The 14652-nt window shown below is 45.6% G+C and overlaps 1 protein-coding gene across 1 annotated transcript in view; it reads left to right on the top strand.

Annotated features, from left to right (window-relative positions):
- LOC109904584 (actin-histidine N-methyltransferase-like) overlaps nt 1-14652 on the top strand; it is a 45545-nt gene that overhangs the window by 25486 nt on the left and 5407 nt on the right. Inside the window, exon 11 of the mRNA XM_031787901.1 lies at nt 4367-4452. Within this exon, the coding sequence (XP_031643761.1) occupies nt 4367-4452 (86 nt within the window). The remainder of the gene's footprint in view (nt 1-4366; nt 4453-14652) is intronic.

Here is a 14652-nt window from a genome sequence, read left to right as displayed (position 1 = left end):
CATTTCAGTGAATTGATCAATGTGACAATTGGCAGGACATGGCCGATATTATTACACTGCAAACACATTACTGAGGCCCGCTCTAGTCTAGCAGCATTACTATTACATTACCCAGAGCTAGTGGATCCAGGAGAGGAGAGTTTACTTTTAAAACAAAGGCTACACTGGGAGACTAAGTCTGTGTCTCAAACCACAGCCTATTCCTTTATAGTGCACTACATTTGACCAGAGCCCGATGTGGCTCATAACTCCTTCTCCGTCTTCTTCATAGATCTTATTTTTATTCAACCTTTATTGAAGCAGGGAGTCCTTCTGATACCACCTGCATGAACACATCAATAAACACCAATTATACTATACATATCTACTGTATATACACATCAATTATACTATACATACAGTGGGGCAAAAAAGTATTTAGTTTAAAAAGTATTTAGTATTTAGCCACCAATTGTGCAAGTTCTCCCACTTAAAAAGATGAGGCCTGTAATTTTCATCATAGGTACACTTCAACTATGACAGACAAAATGAGATGAAAAAAATCCAGAAAATCACATAGTAGGATTTTTAATGAATTTATTTGCAAATTATGGTGGAAAATAAGTATTTGGTCAATAACAAAAGTTTATCTCAATACTTTGTTATATACCCTTTGTTGGCAATGACAGAGGTCAACGTTTTCTGTAAGTCTTCACAAGGTTATCACACACTGTTGCTGGTATTTTGGCCCATTCCTCCATGCAGATCTCCTCTAGAGCAGTGATGTTTTGGGGCTGTTGCTGGGCAACACGGACTTTCAACTCCCTCCACAGATTTTCTATGGGGTTGAGATCTGGAGACTGGCTAGGCCACTCCAGGACCTTGAAATGCTTCTTACGAAGCCACTCCTTCGTTGCCCGGGCGGTGTGTTTGGGATCATTGTCATGCTGAAAGACCCAGCCATGTTTCATCTTCAATGCCCTTGCTGATGGAAGGAGGTTTTCACTCAAAATCTCACGATACATGGCCCCATTCTTTCCTTTACACGGATCAGTCGTCCTGGTCCCTTTGCAGAAAAAAAGCCCCAAAGCATGACGTTTCCACCCCCATGCTTCACCTTTGGTATGGTGTTCTTTGGATGTAACTCAGCATTCTTTGTCCTCCAAACACGACAAGTTTAGTTTTTACCAAAAAGTTATATTTTGGTTTCATCTGACCATAGGACATTCTCCCAATCTTCTTCTGGATCATCCAAATGCTCTCCAGCAAACTTCAGACGGGCCTGGACATGGACAAGCAGGGGGACACGTCTGGCACTGCAGGATTTGAGTCCCTGGCGGCGTAGTGTGTTACTGATGGTAGGCTTTGTTACTTTGGTCCCAGCTCTCTGCAGGTCATTCACTAGGTCCCCCCGTGTGGTTCTGGGATTTTTGCTCTCCGTTCTTGTGATCATTTTGACCCCACGGGGTGAGATCTTGCGTGGACCCCCAGATCGAGGGAGATTATCAGTGGTCTTGTATGTCTTCCATTGCCTAATAATTGCTCCCACAGTTGATTTCTTCAAACCAAGCTGCTTACCTATTGCAGATTCAGTCTTCCCAGCTTGGTGCAGGTCTACAATTTTGTTTCTGGTGTCCTTTGACAGCTCTTTGGTCTTGGCCATAGTGGAGTTTGGAGTGTGACTGTTTGAGGTTGTGGACAGGTGTCTTTTATACTGATAACAAGTTCAAACAGGTGCCATTAATACAGGTAACCAGTGGGGGGGACAGAGGATCCTCTTAAAGAAGAAGTTACAGGTCTGTGAGAGCCAGAAATCTTGCTTGTTTGTAGGTGACCAAAATACTTATTTTCCACCATAATTTGCAAATAAATTAAAAATACTAAGAAATTGGCCATTTATGTTTTAGAATGGCCAAGTCAAAGTCCAGACCTGAATCCAATCGAGAATCTGTGGAAAGAACTGAAAACTGCTGTTCACAAATGCTCTCCATCCAACCTCACTGAGCTCGAGCTGTTTTGCAAGGAGGAATGGGAAAAAATTTCAGTCTCTCGATGTGCAAAACTGATAGAGACATACCCCAAGCGACTTACAGCTGTAATCGCAGAAAAAGGTGGCGCTACAAAGTATTAACTTAATTAAGGGGGCTGAATAATTTTGCACGCCCAATTTTTCAGTTTTTGATTTGTTAAAAAAGTTTGAAATATCCAATAAATGTCGTTCCACTTCATGATTGTGTCCCACTTGTTGATTCTTCACAAAAAAATACAGTTTTATATCTTTATGTTTGAAGCCTGAAATGTGGCAAAAGGTCGCAAAGTTCAAGGGGGCCGAATACTTTCGCAAGGCACTGTATACACAACAATTATACTATACATATCTACGGTATATACACATCAATTATACTATACATATCTACGGTATATACACAACAATTATACTGTACATATCTACGGTATATACACGTCAATTATACTACACATATCTACTGTATATACACAACAATTATACTATACATATCTACGGTATATACACATCAATTATACTATACATATCTACTGTATATACACATCAATTATACTACACATCTACTGTATACACACATCAATCACAGTATACATAACTACTGTATATACACAACAATTATACTGCACATATCTACGGTATATACACAACAATTATACTGTACATATCTACGGTATATACACAACAATTATACTATACATATCTACGGTATATACACAACAATTATACTATACATATCTACGGTATATACACAACAATTATACTACACATCTACGGTATATACACATCAATTATACTATACATATCTACGGTATATACACAACAATTATACTATACATATCTACTGTATATACACAACAATTATACTATACACACACCAATTATACTATACATATCTACGGTATATACACATCAATTATACTACACATATCTACTGTATACACACATCAATTATGCTATACACGAAAAGCAAAACACAATCATATGAGTCACAGATTCTTCAGTTAAAAGGCCCTCTGCCTGAATCGGCCTAGAGGTACCAACTCTGGGGATCATTCCACATGAGAGGTGCTAAGAAACTTAAAGCATATTTATCTAACTTGGTGGAGATTGAGTCCGGGTCTGGTAACTTATAGGTCTGAAGGTTAGGTTTGAAGTTGGGTATGGCGGAAGTTTATGCAAGAAGGCTTTCTAGGCACATTGCAACGATCTATGAGACTTCAAAGCGGGCCGGCCTACTTTCTGATACAAAATGCAACGATGTCTACTGAAACATCTCCCGTAATAAAGCACAATGCACTATGATACAGTTCGTCCAATGGCTTCAGTACAGTGGCAGCTGCATTCATATAGACCATATCGCCATGGTCATTAACCAGAATGATTTAGGTTTCTGCTCTTTAATGAAGACCAGACCTGTTCCTATAGAAGAAGCCTATTTGAATTCTTAATTTCTTAACTACTCAACATGCTTTTTAAACGATAGCTTTTTATCCATTCAGATGCCCAGACATTTATAAGCGGAAACACAATCGATGAGGGCACCAGCCAAAGTACATATGCCTAAATCATCAGACAAATAGTATGTGATTCGGAAAATATCACATCCTTGGTTATACCTGCATGAAGTACCAATTTCAGTTCAACAATGGCTTTCTAATCTAATTTCCAGAATGCCCTGTCAATAAGAGATTAAAAAGCGTTTAAAATGACAGAGGGGGAGGGCTGCATGATATTAATGTAATGATAAAATGATTAAGCTTCCCGTTGATGGAAATGTCAAGGGGAGGATGGAAAGGTTCTCTCATGGTATAGAGACCTATTCTGAGACAATGATGCAATGTCTATTCTGGATAGATTTCAAATGACCAAAGCCCCAAAAACAATTCTGCTTGGCTGGAACAGAAGCCAGCACCCACACCGGCTCACCAGCCTGGTCACCCCACCAGCCTGGTCACCCGTGGTGTAGTGGTCTCTCTGTCTCTTGCTCATTCACTCTCTCTTGCTTGTAATTGATTGAGTGGCTATTAAAATTGCATCAGGGGATCATGGTTCGGCCTCCATGCTAAACGTGAGTGGGCCTGGGTTAATAATGGGCCACTGGCCACCATTAACATCTACTGTACCTACCAAGCCACTGATCAGGGTTTTAGATGGTTCACGTCATACAGGGATTAGTTGTGGAAGTTTTTTTTTTCGGTTGGGGCTACAAGGTCCTGTGGGGTCTACTGGTCTAGCTTTATGAGGTCATATCTGTGTGTGCAAAGGGTAATGTGAATTGGAGAAGTTGTTGTGTCTGTACTGTGATGTTTATTTTTTTACTCTTTCTCTTGCCCTCTTTGCCTCTCTCTCCCCCCTCATCAGGTCCAGTATCTTTGCCCTGCACTGCAGCGATCCTCCAATCTCTACCCAGCTACTAGCCTTCCTCAGAGTCTTCTGTATGACTGAGGGTAAGACACACACATACACACACTCTCTCTCTGCCTCCCTCTGCCTCTGTCTGCCTGCCTGCCTGCCTCCCTCCCTGCCTCCCTCACACACATATATATACACACACACACACCCATACATGCACACACTCAGTGAGCCCAAACAAACAAGGCAGGACATCAGATGTGAATTGGGAGTTATCCATAATTCAGAGGGTCTGAAAAATATTCATTCACATGTTGAAACACCTAGTGACTGGTGACATAAATCTCACTGCCAGGCTAGCGTCCTCCGGCTAGAAGCTGGGCAGACCAGGATTCAAATACAGTTCGAAATCATTTCAAATACTTTACTTGATCGGCTAACTTGTTGAACTTTTTAGGGCTACAATCCCGTTAAAGGGATCGGTATGACAGTATGACAACAGCCAGTGAAAGTGCAGGGTGCCAAATTCAAACAACAGAAATCTCATAATTAAAATTCCTCAAACATACAACGAACTTATACCATTTTAAAGGTAATCTTGTCGTTAATCCCACCACAGTGTCCGATTTCAAAAAGGCTTTACAGCGAAAGCACCACAAACTATTATGTTTGGTCACCTCCAAATCACAGAAAACACATGCATTTTTCCAGCCAAAGACAGGAGTCACAAAAAGCACAAATAGAGATAAAATTAATCACTAACCTTTGATGATATTCATCAGATGACACTCCTAGGACTTCATGTTACACAATACATGCATGTTTTGTTCGGTAAAGTTCATATTTATATCAAAAAATCTCAGTATACATTGGTGAATTATGTTCAGTAGTTCCAAAAACATCCGGTGATTATGCAGAGAGCCACGTCAATTTCCAGAAATACTCATAATAAACGTTGATTAAAGATCAAGTGTTATACATGGAATTTTAGATCCACTTCTCCTTAACCTCTAACTCCCCATCCCGGGTCCGGGAGCGTAATCATCAACTGACAGTAATTAGCATAACGCAACGGACATAAATATTCCTAGAAAATATTCCTAGCGCGTTCACTAAAAGCAGACGAAATATCAAAAAGTTCCGTAACAGTCAGTAGAAACATGTCAAACGATGTATTGAATCAATCTTTAGGATGTTTTTAACATAAATCTTCAATAATGTTCCAACCGGAGAATTCCTTTTGTCTTCAGAAGTGGGATAGAACAGAGCTCGCTCTCACATGAACGCGCATGGTCATCACATGTTCAGGTCATGGTAGACCTTACTCAATCCCCTCTCATTCGGCCCCACTTCACAGTAGAAGCATCAGACAAGGTTCTAACTGTTGACATCTAGTGACTGTTGACATCTAGTGGAAGCCTTAGGAAGTGCAAAATGACCCATATCCCACTGTGTATTTGATAGGCGATGAGTTGAAAACCTACAAACCTCAGATTTCCCACTTCCTGGTTGGATTTTTTTCTCAGGTTTTTGCCTGCCGTATGACTTCGGTTATACTCAGACTTCATTCAAACAGTTTTAGAAACTTCAGAGTGTTTTTCTATCCAATACTAATAATAATATGCATATATAAGCAACTGAGACTGAGGAGCAGACAGTTTCCTCTGGGCACCTTTTCATCCAAGCTACTCAATACTGCCCCTGCAGCCATAAGAAGTTAATGGGAAAAGTCCTGGTACTCCAGGCAGGCTAAAGCAAACTCAGTCTATTTAATGCAACCCTTTCTGTTAATAGATCGCAGAGCAGCATTCAACTGCCCTAAACGTTTGGAAATGATGAGTTCACTTTAAAAGGCATCTCAAGTGCAATTGCACTGTTTAGCTCACATCCGAAGACTGGGGTGCATTTAGGACGTACTACAGATCGCTATAATATCCTAATGATTATGATCACACTAACTCAATTCCAGTAATATGGTGACACTATAGGAAAGCTGGTTTGGTATGGTTTAGAAACTTGGGATCCAAGCTGGACTTATCAGTGTGGCCCTTGTCACCTGGACATGTGGAAATACAGTATCTTGACCCCTATAATAAAAACCTCCAGGCTTCCGTCATAACTGTCAATTTATTAGAAAAAACAATTACAGTTTAGGAAAAATACTATCCCGCCCAACTCGTCATCCTGAATAATGGACATTCTGGAGTAACAATAACACAACCAACGATCTGTAGTAATACTAGTCACGTGCCATTAGGTCTTTGGTCACATGCATGAGATGCATACTTGTGTCATGGAAAGAGAGCAAGGATTGAGGGAATATGGAAAGTTTTTCCTAAACAAATTGGTGATTTCGGGAACAGAACTTTTCAGTCAGAAATAGCTGTAATTATCTTGCAGTTTCAGCAACATGGACAGCTCGATAAACACTTTGATTTCTGTGGTGGTCGCTACAACAGGGGGGAGAGAGAGACAACGGGTTCTAGTCACAGTCACTCGCTGTCTTTTTTAACACAGCGCTGCAAGTCTGAGCCCGGCACAATCAAATCAATTGCTGGTCGGACTCCCCCTAGTTATTTGTGCGTCTTAATTATTTAATCAAACAGTGTGCTTAAAGCATCAGACAAGCTCAGTGAATATAGTTGATTTGATTAAAACACATAGGATGTGTCAACATATTGTATAATACATTTAAAACAAATTTGACCAATCGATTGGACGAAAGAACAGACGACGACTTGGTCGATAAAAAAAAAAAAAAAAAAAAGTTGCATTTATTTATTTTTGTGTCAACGATCTACACAAAATACCCTGTAAAAGTGGATGAAAAATTCTAAAGTTTGTAAATCATTTATGAAAAATACAACACTATCTTGATTAGATAAGTACTCAAGCCCCTGAGTCAATATGTGTTAAAATCACCTTTTGGCAGCGATTACAGAGTCTCAAAGAGCTTTTGCACACCTGAATTGTACAATATTTGCACATTTTTTTATTCTTCACGCTCTGTCAAGTTGGTTGTTAGTCATTGTTAGACAGCCATTTTCAAGTCTTGCCATAGAATTTTCAAAATGATTTTAAGTCCAAACTGTAACTAAGCCACTCGAACATTCAATGTCGTCTTGGTAAGCAACTATGTTGTATATTTGGCCTTGTTTTATTTGATTTCTACTCATCTACCAATAGGTGCCCTTCTTTGCGAGGCATTGGAAAACTTTTGTGGTTTAATCTTTTTTTTTTATTCACTGCTCGCCCTGAGGGACCTTACAATTATCTGTATGTGTGGGGTACAGAGATGAGCAGTGGTGGAAAAAGTTCCCCCCTATCATACTTGGGGAAAAAAAGTACAAGTAAAAATACCTTCATAGAAAGTGACTCAAGTGAAAGTCACCCAGTAAAATACTACTTAAGTAAAAGTCTATAACTATTTGGTTTCAAATATACTTTGGTATCAAAAGTAAATGTAATTGCTCAAATATACTTAAGTACCAAAAGTAAAAGTATAAATCGTTTCAGGCTTGCCATAACAAAGGGGAAAATATAATTCTGCTTTGAAAAAAAAATCTAAATTTATACGATTTTAAGTGTGTGTGTGTATTATGATGTGTGTGTTTGTGCAGCGTTTGAACATATTAGGCAGTCATCCTCCCCTCCTTTCATGTCCCCTCCTTTCACCCTCCCCTCCTTTCACCCTCCCCTCCTTTTCATCCTCCCCTCCTTTTCATCCTCCCCTCCTTTTCATCCTCTCCTCCTTTTCACCCTCTCCTCCTTTTCACCCTTCCCTCATTTTCACCCTCCCCTCCTTTTCACCTTCTCCTCCTTTCACCCTCCCCTCCTTTTCACCCTCCCCTCCTTTTCACCCTCCCCTCCTTTTCACCTTCCCCTCCTTTTCACCCTCCCCTCCTTTTCACCCTCCCCTCCTTTTCACCCTCCCCTCCTTTTCACCCTCCCCTCCTTTTCACCCTCCCCTCCTTTCACCCTCCCCTCCTTTTCATCCTCCCCTCCTTTTCATCCTCCCCTCCTTTTCATCCTCTCCTCCTTTTCACCCTCTCCTCCTTTTCACCCTTCCCTCATTTTCACCCTCCCCTCCTTTTCACCTTCTCCTCCTTTTCACCCTTCCCTCCTTTTCACCCTCCCCTCCTTTCACCCTCCCCTCCTTTTCACCCTCCCCTCCTTTTCACCCTCCCCTCCTTTTCACCTTCCCCTCCTTTTCACCCTCCCCTCCTTTTCACCCTCCCCTCCTTTTCACCCTCCCCTCCTTTTCACCCTCTCCTCCTTTTCACCCTCTCCTCCTTTTCACCCTCTCCTCCTTTTCATCCTCCCCTAATTTTCACCTTCCCCTCCTTTTCACCCTCCCCTCCTTTTCATCATCCCCTAATTTTCACCTTCCCCTCCTTTTCACCCTCCCCTCCTTTTCATCATCCCCTAATTTTCACCTTCCCTCCTTTTCACCCTCCCCTCCTTTTCATCCTCCCCTCCTTTTCACCCTCCCCTCCTTTTTATCCTCTCCTTTTCATCCTCCCCTAATTGTCACCTTCCCATCCTTTTCACCCTCCCCTCCTTTTCACCCTCCCCTCCTTTTCACCCTCTCCTCCTTTTCACCCTCCCCTCCTTTTCATCCTCCCCTCCTTTTCACCTTCCCCTCATTTTCATCCTCTCCTTTTCATCCTCCCCTCCTTTTCACCTTCCCCTACCTTTCATCCTCCCCTCCTTTCACCCTCCCCTCCTTTTCACCCTCCCCTCCTTTTCACACTCCCCTACTTTCACCCTCCCCTCCTTTTCATCATCCCCTAATTTTCGCCTTCCCCTCCTTTTCACCCTCCCCTCCTTTTCACCCTCCCCTCCTTTCATGTCCCCTCCTTTTCACCTTCCCCTCCTTTTCATCCTCTCCTCCTTTTCACCCTCTCCTCCTTTTCACCCTCCCCTCCTTTTCACCTTCCCCTCCTTTTCACCCTCCCCTCCTTTTCACCTTCCCCTCCTTTTCACCCACCCCTCCTTTTCACCCACCCCTCCTTTTCACCCTCCCCTCCTTTTCAGCCTCTCCTCCTTTTCAGCCTCTCCTCCTTTTCAGCCTCTCCTCCTTTTCAGCCTCTCCTCCTTTTCACGCTCCCCTCCTTTTCACCCTCCCCTCCTTTTTATCCTCTCCTTTTCATCCTCCCCTAATTGTCACCTTCCCATCCTTTTCACCCTCCCCTCCTTTTCACCCTCTCCTCCTTTTCACCCTCCCCTCCTTTTCATCCTCCCCTCCTTTTCACCTTCCCCTCATTTTCATCCTCTCCTTTTCATCCTCCCCTCCTTTTCATCCTCCCCTCCTTTTCACCCTCCCCTCCTTTTCACCCTCCCCTCCTTTTCACACTCCCCTCCTTTTCACCCTCCCCTCCTTTTTATCCTCTCCTTTTCATCCTCCCCTAATTGTCACCTTCCATCCTTTTCATCCTCCCCTCCTTTTCACCCTCCCCTCCTTTCATGTCCCCTCCTTTTCACCCTCCCCTACTTTTCACCCTCCCCTACTTTTCACCCTCCTCTCCTTTCATCCTACCCTCCTTTTCACCCTCCCCTCCTTTTCATCCTCCCCTCCTTTTCACCTTCCCCTCCTTTTCATCCTCCCCTCCTTTTCATCCTCCCTCCTTTTCACCTCCCCTCCTTTTCACACTCCCCTACTTTCACCCTCCCCTCCTTTTCATCATCCCCTAATTTTCGCCTTCCCCTCCTTTTCACCCTCCCCTCCTTTTTCACCCTCCCCTCCTTTTCACCCTCCCCTCCTTTTCACCCTCCCCGTCCTTTTTATCCTCTCCTTTTCATCCTCCCCTAATTGTCACCTTCCCATCCTTTTCATCCTCCCCTCCTTTTCACCCTCCCCTCCTTTCATGTCCCCTCCTTTTCACCCTCCCCTACTTTTCACCCTCCCCTACTTTTCACCCTCCTCTCCTTTCATCCTACCCTCCTTTTCACCCTCCTCTCCTTTTCACCCTCCCTCCTTTCCACCCTCCCCTACCTTTCATCCTCTCCTTTTCATCCTTCCCTCCTTTCACCCTCCCCTACCTTTCATCCTCTCCTTTTCATCCTCCCCTCCTTTTCACCCTCCCCTCCTTTTCAACCCTCCCCTCCTTTCATCCTCCCCTCCTTTTCATCCTCCCCTCCTTTTCATCCTCCCCTCCTTTTCATCCTCTCCTCCTTTTCACCCTCCTCCTTTTCACCCTTCCCCTCATTTTCACCCTCCCCTCCTTTTCACCTTCTCCTCCTTTTCACCCTTCCCTCATTTCACCCTCCCCTCCTTTTCACCCTCCCCTCCTTTTCACCCTCCCCTCCTTTCACCCTCCCCTCCTTTCACCTCCCCTCCTTTTCACCCTCCCCTCCTTTTCACCCTCCCCTCCTTTTCAACCCTCCCCTCCTTTTCACCCTCTCCTCCTTTTCACCCTCTCCTCCTTTTCATCCTCTCCTTTTCATCCTCCCCTAATTTTCACCTTCCCCTCCTTTTCATCCTCCCCTCCTTTTCACCCTCCCCTCCTTTTCATCATCCCCTAATTTTCACCTTCCCTCCTTTTCACCCTCCCTCCTTTTCATCCTCCCCTCCTTTTCACCCTCCCCTCCTTTTATCCTCTCCTTTTCATCCTCCCCTAATTGTCACCTTCCCATCCTTTTCACCCTCCCCTCCTTTTCACCCTCCCCTCCTTTTCCATCCTCCCCTCCTTTTCACCTTCCCTCATTTTCATCCTCTCCTTTTCATCCTCCCCTCCTTTTCATCCTCCCCCCTTTTCACCCTCCCCTCCTTTTCACCCTCCCCTCCTTTTCACACTCCCCTACTTTCACACTCCCCTACTTTTCATCATCCCCTAATTTTCACCTTCCCCTCCTTTTCACCCTCCCCTCCTTTTCACCCTCCCCTCCTTTTTTCACCCTCCCCTCCTTTCATGTCCCCTCCTTTTCACCGTCCCCTCCTTTTCATCCTCTCCTCCTTTCACCCTCTCCTCCTTTTCATCCTCCCCTCCTTTTCACCCTCCTCTCCTTTTCATCCTCCCCTAATTTTCACCTTCCCCTCCTTTTCATCCTCCCTCCTTTTCACCCTCCCCTCCTTTCATGTCCCCTCCTTTTCACCCTCCCCTCCTTTCATGTCCCCTCCTTTTCACCCTCCCCTACTTTTCACCCTCTCCTCCTTTTCACCCTTCCCTCATTTTCACCCTTCCCTCATTTTCACCTTCCCTCCTTTCACCCTCCCCTCCTTTTCACCCTCCCCTCCTTTTCACCCTCCCCTCCTTTTCACCCTCCCCTCCTTTTCATCCTCTCCTTTTCATCCTCCCCTAATTTTCACCTTCCCCTCCTTTTCACCCTCCCCTCCTTTCATGTCCCCTCCTTTTTACCCTCCCCTACTTTTCACCCTCCTCTCCTTTCACCCTCCCCTCCTTTCACTCCTCATTTTCATCATCCCCTCATTTTCACCTTCCCTCCTTTTCATCCTCCCCTCCTTTTCATCCTCCCTCCTTTTCATCCTCTCCTCCTTTTCATCCTCTCCTCCTTTTCACCCCTCCTTTCATGTCCCCTCCTTTTCACCCTCCCCTCCTTTCACCCTTTTCATCCTCCTCTCCTTTTCATCATCCCCTAATTTTCACCTTCCCCTCCTTTTCATCCCCTCCTTTTATATCCCCTCCTTTTCACCTCCCCTCCTTTTCACCCTCCCCTCCTTTTCACCCTCCCCTCCTTTTCACCCTCCCCTCCTTTTCACCCTCCCCTACTTTTCACCCTCCCCTACTTTTCACCCTCCCCTACTTTTCACCCTCCTCTCCTTTTCACCCTCCCCTCCTTTCCACCCTCCCCTACCTTTCATCCTCCCCTCCTTTTCACCCTCCCCTCCTTTCATGTCCCCTCCTTTTCACCTTCCCCTCCTTTTCACCCTCTCCTCCTTTTCACCCTCCTCTCCTTTTCACCCTCCCCTCCTTTCCACCCTCCCCTACCTTTCATCCTCTCCTTTTCATCCTCCCCTCCTTTTCACCCTCCCCTACCTTTCATCCTCTCCTTTTCATCCTCCCCTCCTTTTCACCCTCCCCTACCTTTCATCCTCCCCTCCTTTTCACCCTCCCCTCCTTTCATGTCCCCTCCTTTTCACCTTCCCCTCCTTTTCACCCTCTCCTCCTTTTCACCCTCTCCTCCTTTTCACCCTCTCCTCCTTTTCACCCTCTCCTCCTTTTCACCCTTCCCTCCTTTTCACCCTTCCCTCCTTTTCACCTTCCCCTCCTTTTCACCCTCTCCTCCTTTTCACCCTCTCCTCCTTTTCACCCTTCCCTCCTTTTCACCCTTCCCTCCTTTTCACCTTCCCCTCCTTTTCACCTTCCCCTCCTTTTCACCCTCCCCTCCTTTTCACCCTCCCCTCCTTTTCACCCTCCCCTCCTTTTCATCCTCTCCTTTTCATCCTCCCCTAATTTTCACCTTCCCCTTCTTTTCATCCTCCCTCCTTTTCAACCCTCCCCTCCTTTCATGTCCCCTCCTTTTCACCCTCCCCTACTTTTCACCCTCCTCTCCTTTCATCCTCCCCTCCTTTTCATCCTCCCCTCCTTTTCACCCTCCTCTCCTTTTCACCCTCCCCTACCTTTCATCCTCTCCTTTTCATCCTCCCCTCCTTTTCACCCTCCCCTACCTTTCATCCTTTCCTTTTCATCCTCCCTCCTTTTCACCCTCCCCTACCTTTCATCCTCTCCTTTCATCCTCCCCTCCTTTTCATCCTCCCTCCTTTCAACCCTCCTCTCCTTTTCACCCTCCCCTCCTTTTCATCCTCTCCTTTTCATCCTCCCCTAATTTTCACCTTCCCCTTCTTTTCATCCTCCCCTCCTTTTCACCCTCCCCTCCTTTCATGTCCCTCCTTTTCACCCTCCCCTACTTTTCACCCTCCTCTCCTTTCATCCTCCCCTCCTTTTCATCCTCCCCTCCTTTTCAACCCTCCTCTCCTTTTCACCCTCCCTACCTTTCATCCTCTCCTTTTCACCCTCCCCTACCTTTCATCCTTTCCTTTTCATCCTCCCCTCCTTTTCACCCTCCCCTACCTTTCATCCTCTCCTTTTCATCCTCCCCTCCTTTTCATCCTCCCCTCCTTTTCACCCTCCCTCTCCTTTTCACCCTCCCTCCTTTTCATCCTCTCCTTTTCATCCTCCCCTAATTTTCACCTTCCCCTTCTTTTCATCCTCCCCTCCTTTTCAACCCTCCCCTCCTTTCATGTCCCCTCCTTTTCACCCTCCCCTACTTTTCACCCTCCTCTCCTTTCATCCTCCCCTCCTTTTCATCCTCCCCTCCTTTTCACCCTCCTCTCCTTTTCACCCTCCCCTACCTTTCATCCTCTCCTTTCACCCTCCCCTACCTTTCATCCTTTCCTTTTCATCCTCCCCTCCTTTTCACCCTCCCCTACCTTTCATCCTCTCCTTTTCATCCTCCCCTCCTTTTCATCCTCCCCTCCTTTTCACCCTCCTCTCCTTTTCACCCTCCCCTACCTTTCATCCTCTCCTTTTCATCCTCCCCTCCTTTTCACCCTCCCCTACCTTTCATCCTCTCCTTTCATCCTCCCCTCCTTTTCACCCTCCCCTACCTTTCATCCTCTCCTTTTCACCCCCCCTCCTTTTCACCCCCCCCTCCTTTTCACCCTCCCCTCCTTTTCATCCTCCCCTACTTTCACCTTCCCCTCATTTTCATCCTCTCCTCCTTTTCACCCTCTCCTCCTTTTCACCCTCTCCTCCTTTTCACCCTCTCCTCCTTTCATCCTCCCCCCTTTTCATCCTCCCTACCTTTCATCCTCTCCTTTTCATCCTCCCTCCTTTTCACCCTCCCCTACCTTTCATCCTCTCCTTTTCACCCTCCCCTACCTTTCATCCTCTCCTTTTCATCCTCCCCTCCTTTTTACCCTCCCTCCTTTTCACCCTCCCTCCTTTTCACCCTCCCTCCTTTTCATCCTCCCCTACTTTCACCTTCCCCTCATTTTCACCCTCTCCTCATTTTCACCCTCTCCTCCTTTTCACCCTCTCCTCCTTTTCACCCTCCCCTCCTTTCATGTCCCCTCCTTTTCACCTTCCCCTCCTTTTCACCCTCTCCTCCTTTTCACCCTCTCCTCCTTTTCACCCTCTCCTCCTTTTCACCCTTCCCTCCTTTTCACCCTTCCCTCCTTTTCACCTTCCCCTCCTTTTCACCCTCTCCTCCTTTTCACCCTTCCCTCCTTTTCACCCTTCCCTCCTTTTCACCTTCCCTCCTTTTCACCTTCCCCTCCTTTTCACCCTCCCCTCCTTTCACCTCCCTCCTTTTTCACCCTCCCCTCCTTTTCA

The sequence above is a fragment of the Oncorhynchus kisutch genome, linkage group LG14 (genome assembly GCF_002021735.2).
Source record: "Oncorhynchus kisutch isolate 150728-3 linkage group LG14, Okis_V2, whole genome shotgun sequence".
In the NCBI taxonomy this organism is placed as follows: domain Eukaryota; kingdom Metazoa; phylum Chordata; class Actinopteri; order Salmoniformes; family Salmonidae; genus Oncorhynchus; species Oncorhynchus kisutch.
This window is presented reverse-complemented; position numbering and strand designations above follow the sequence as displayed.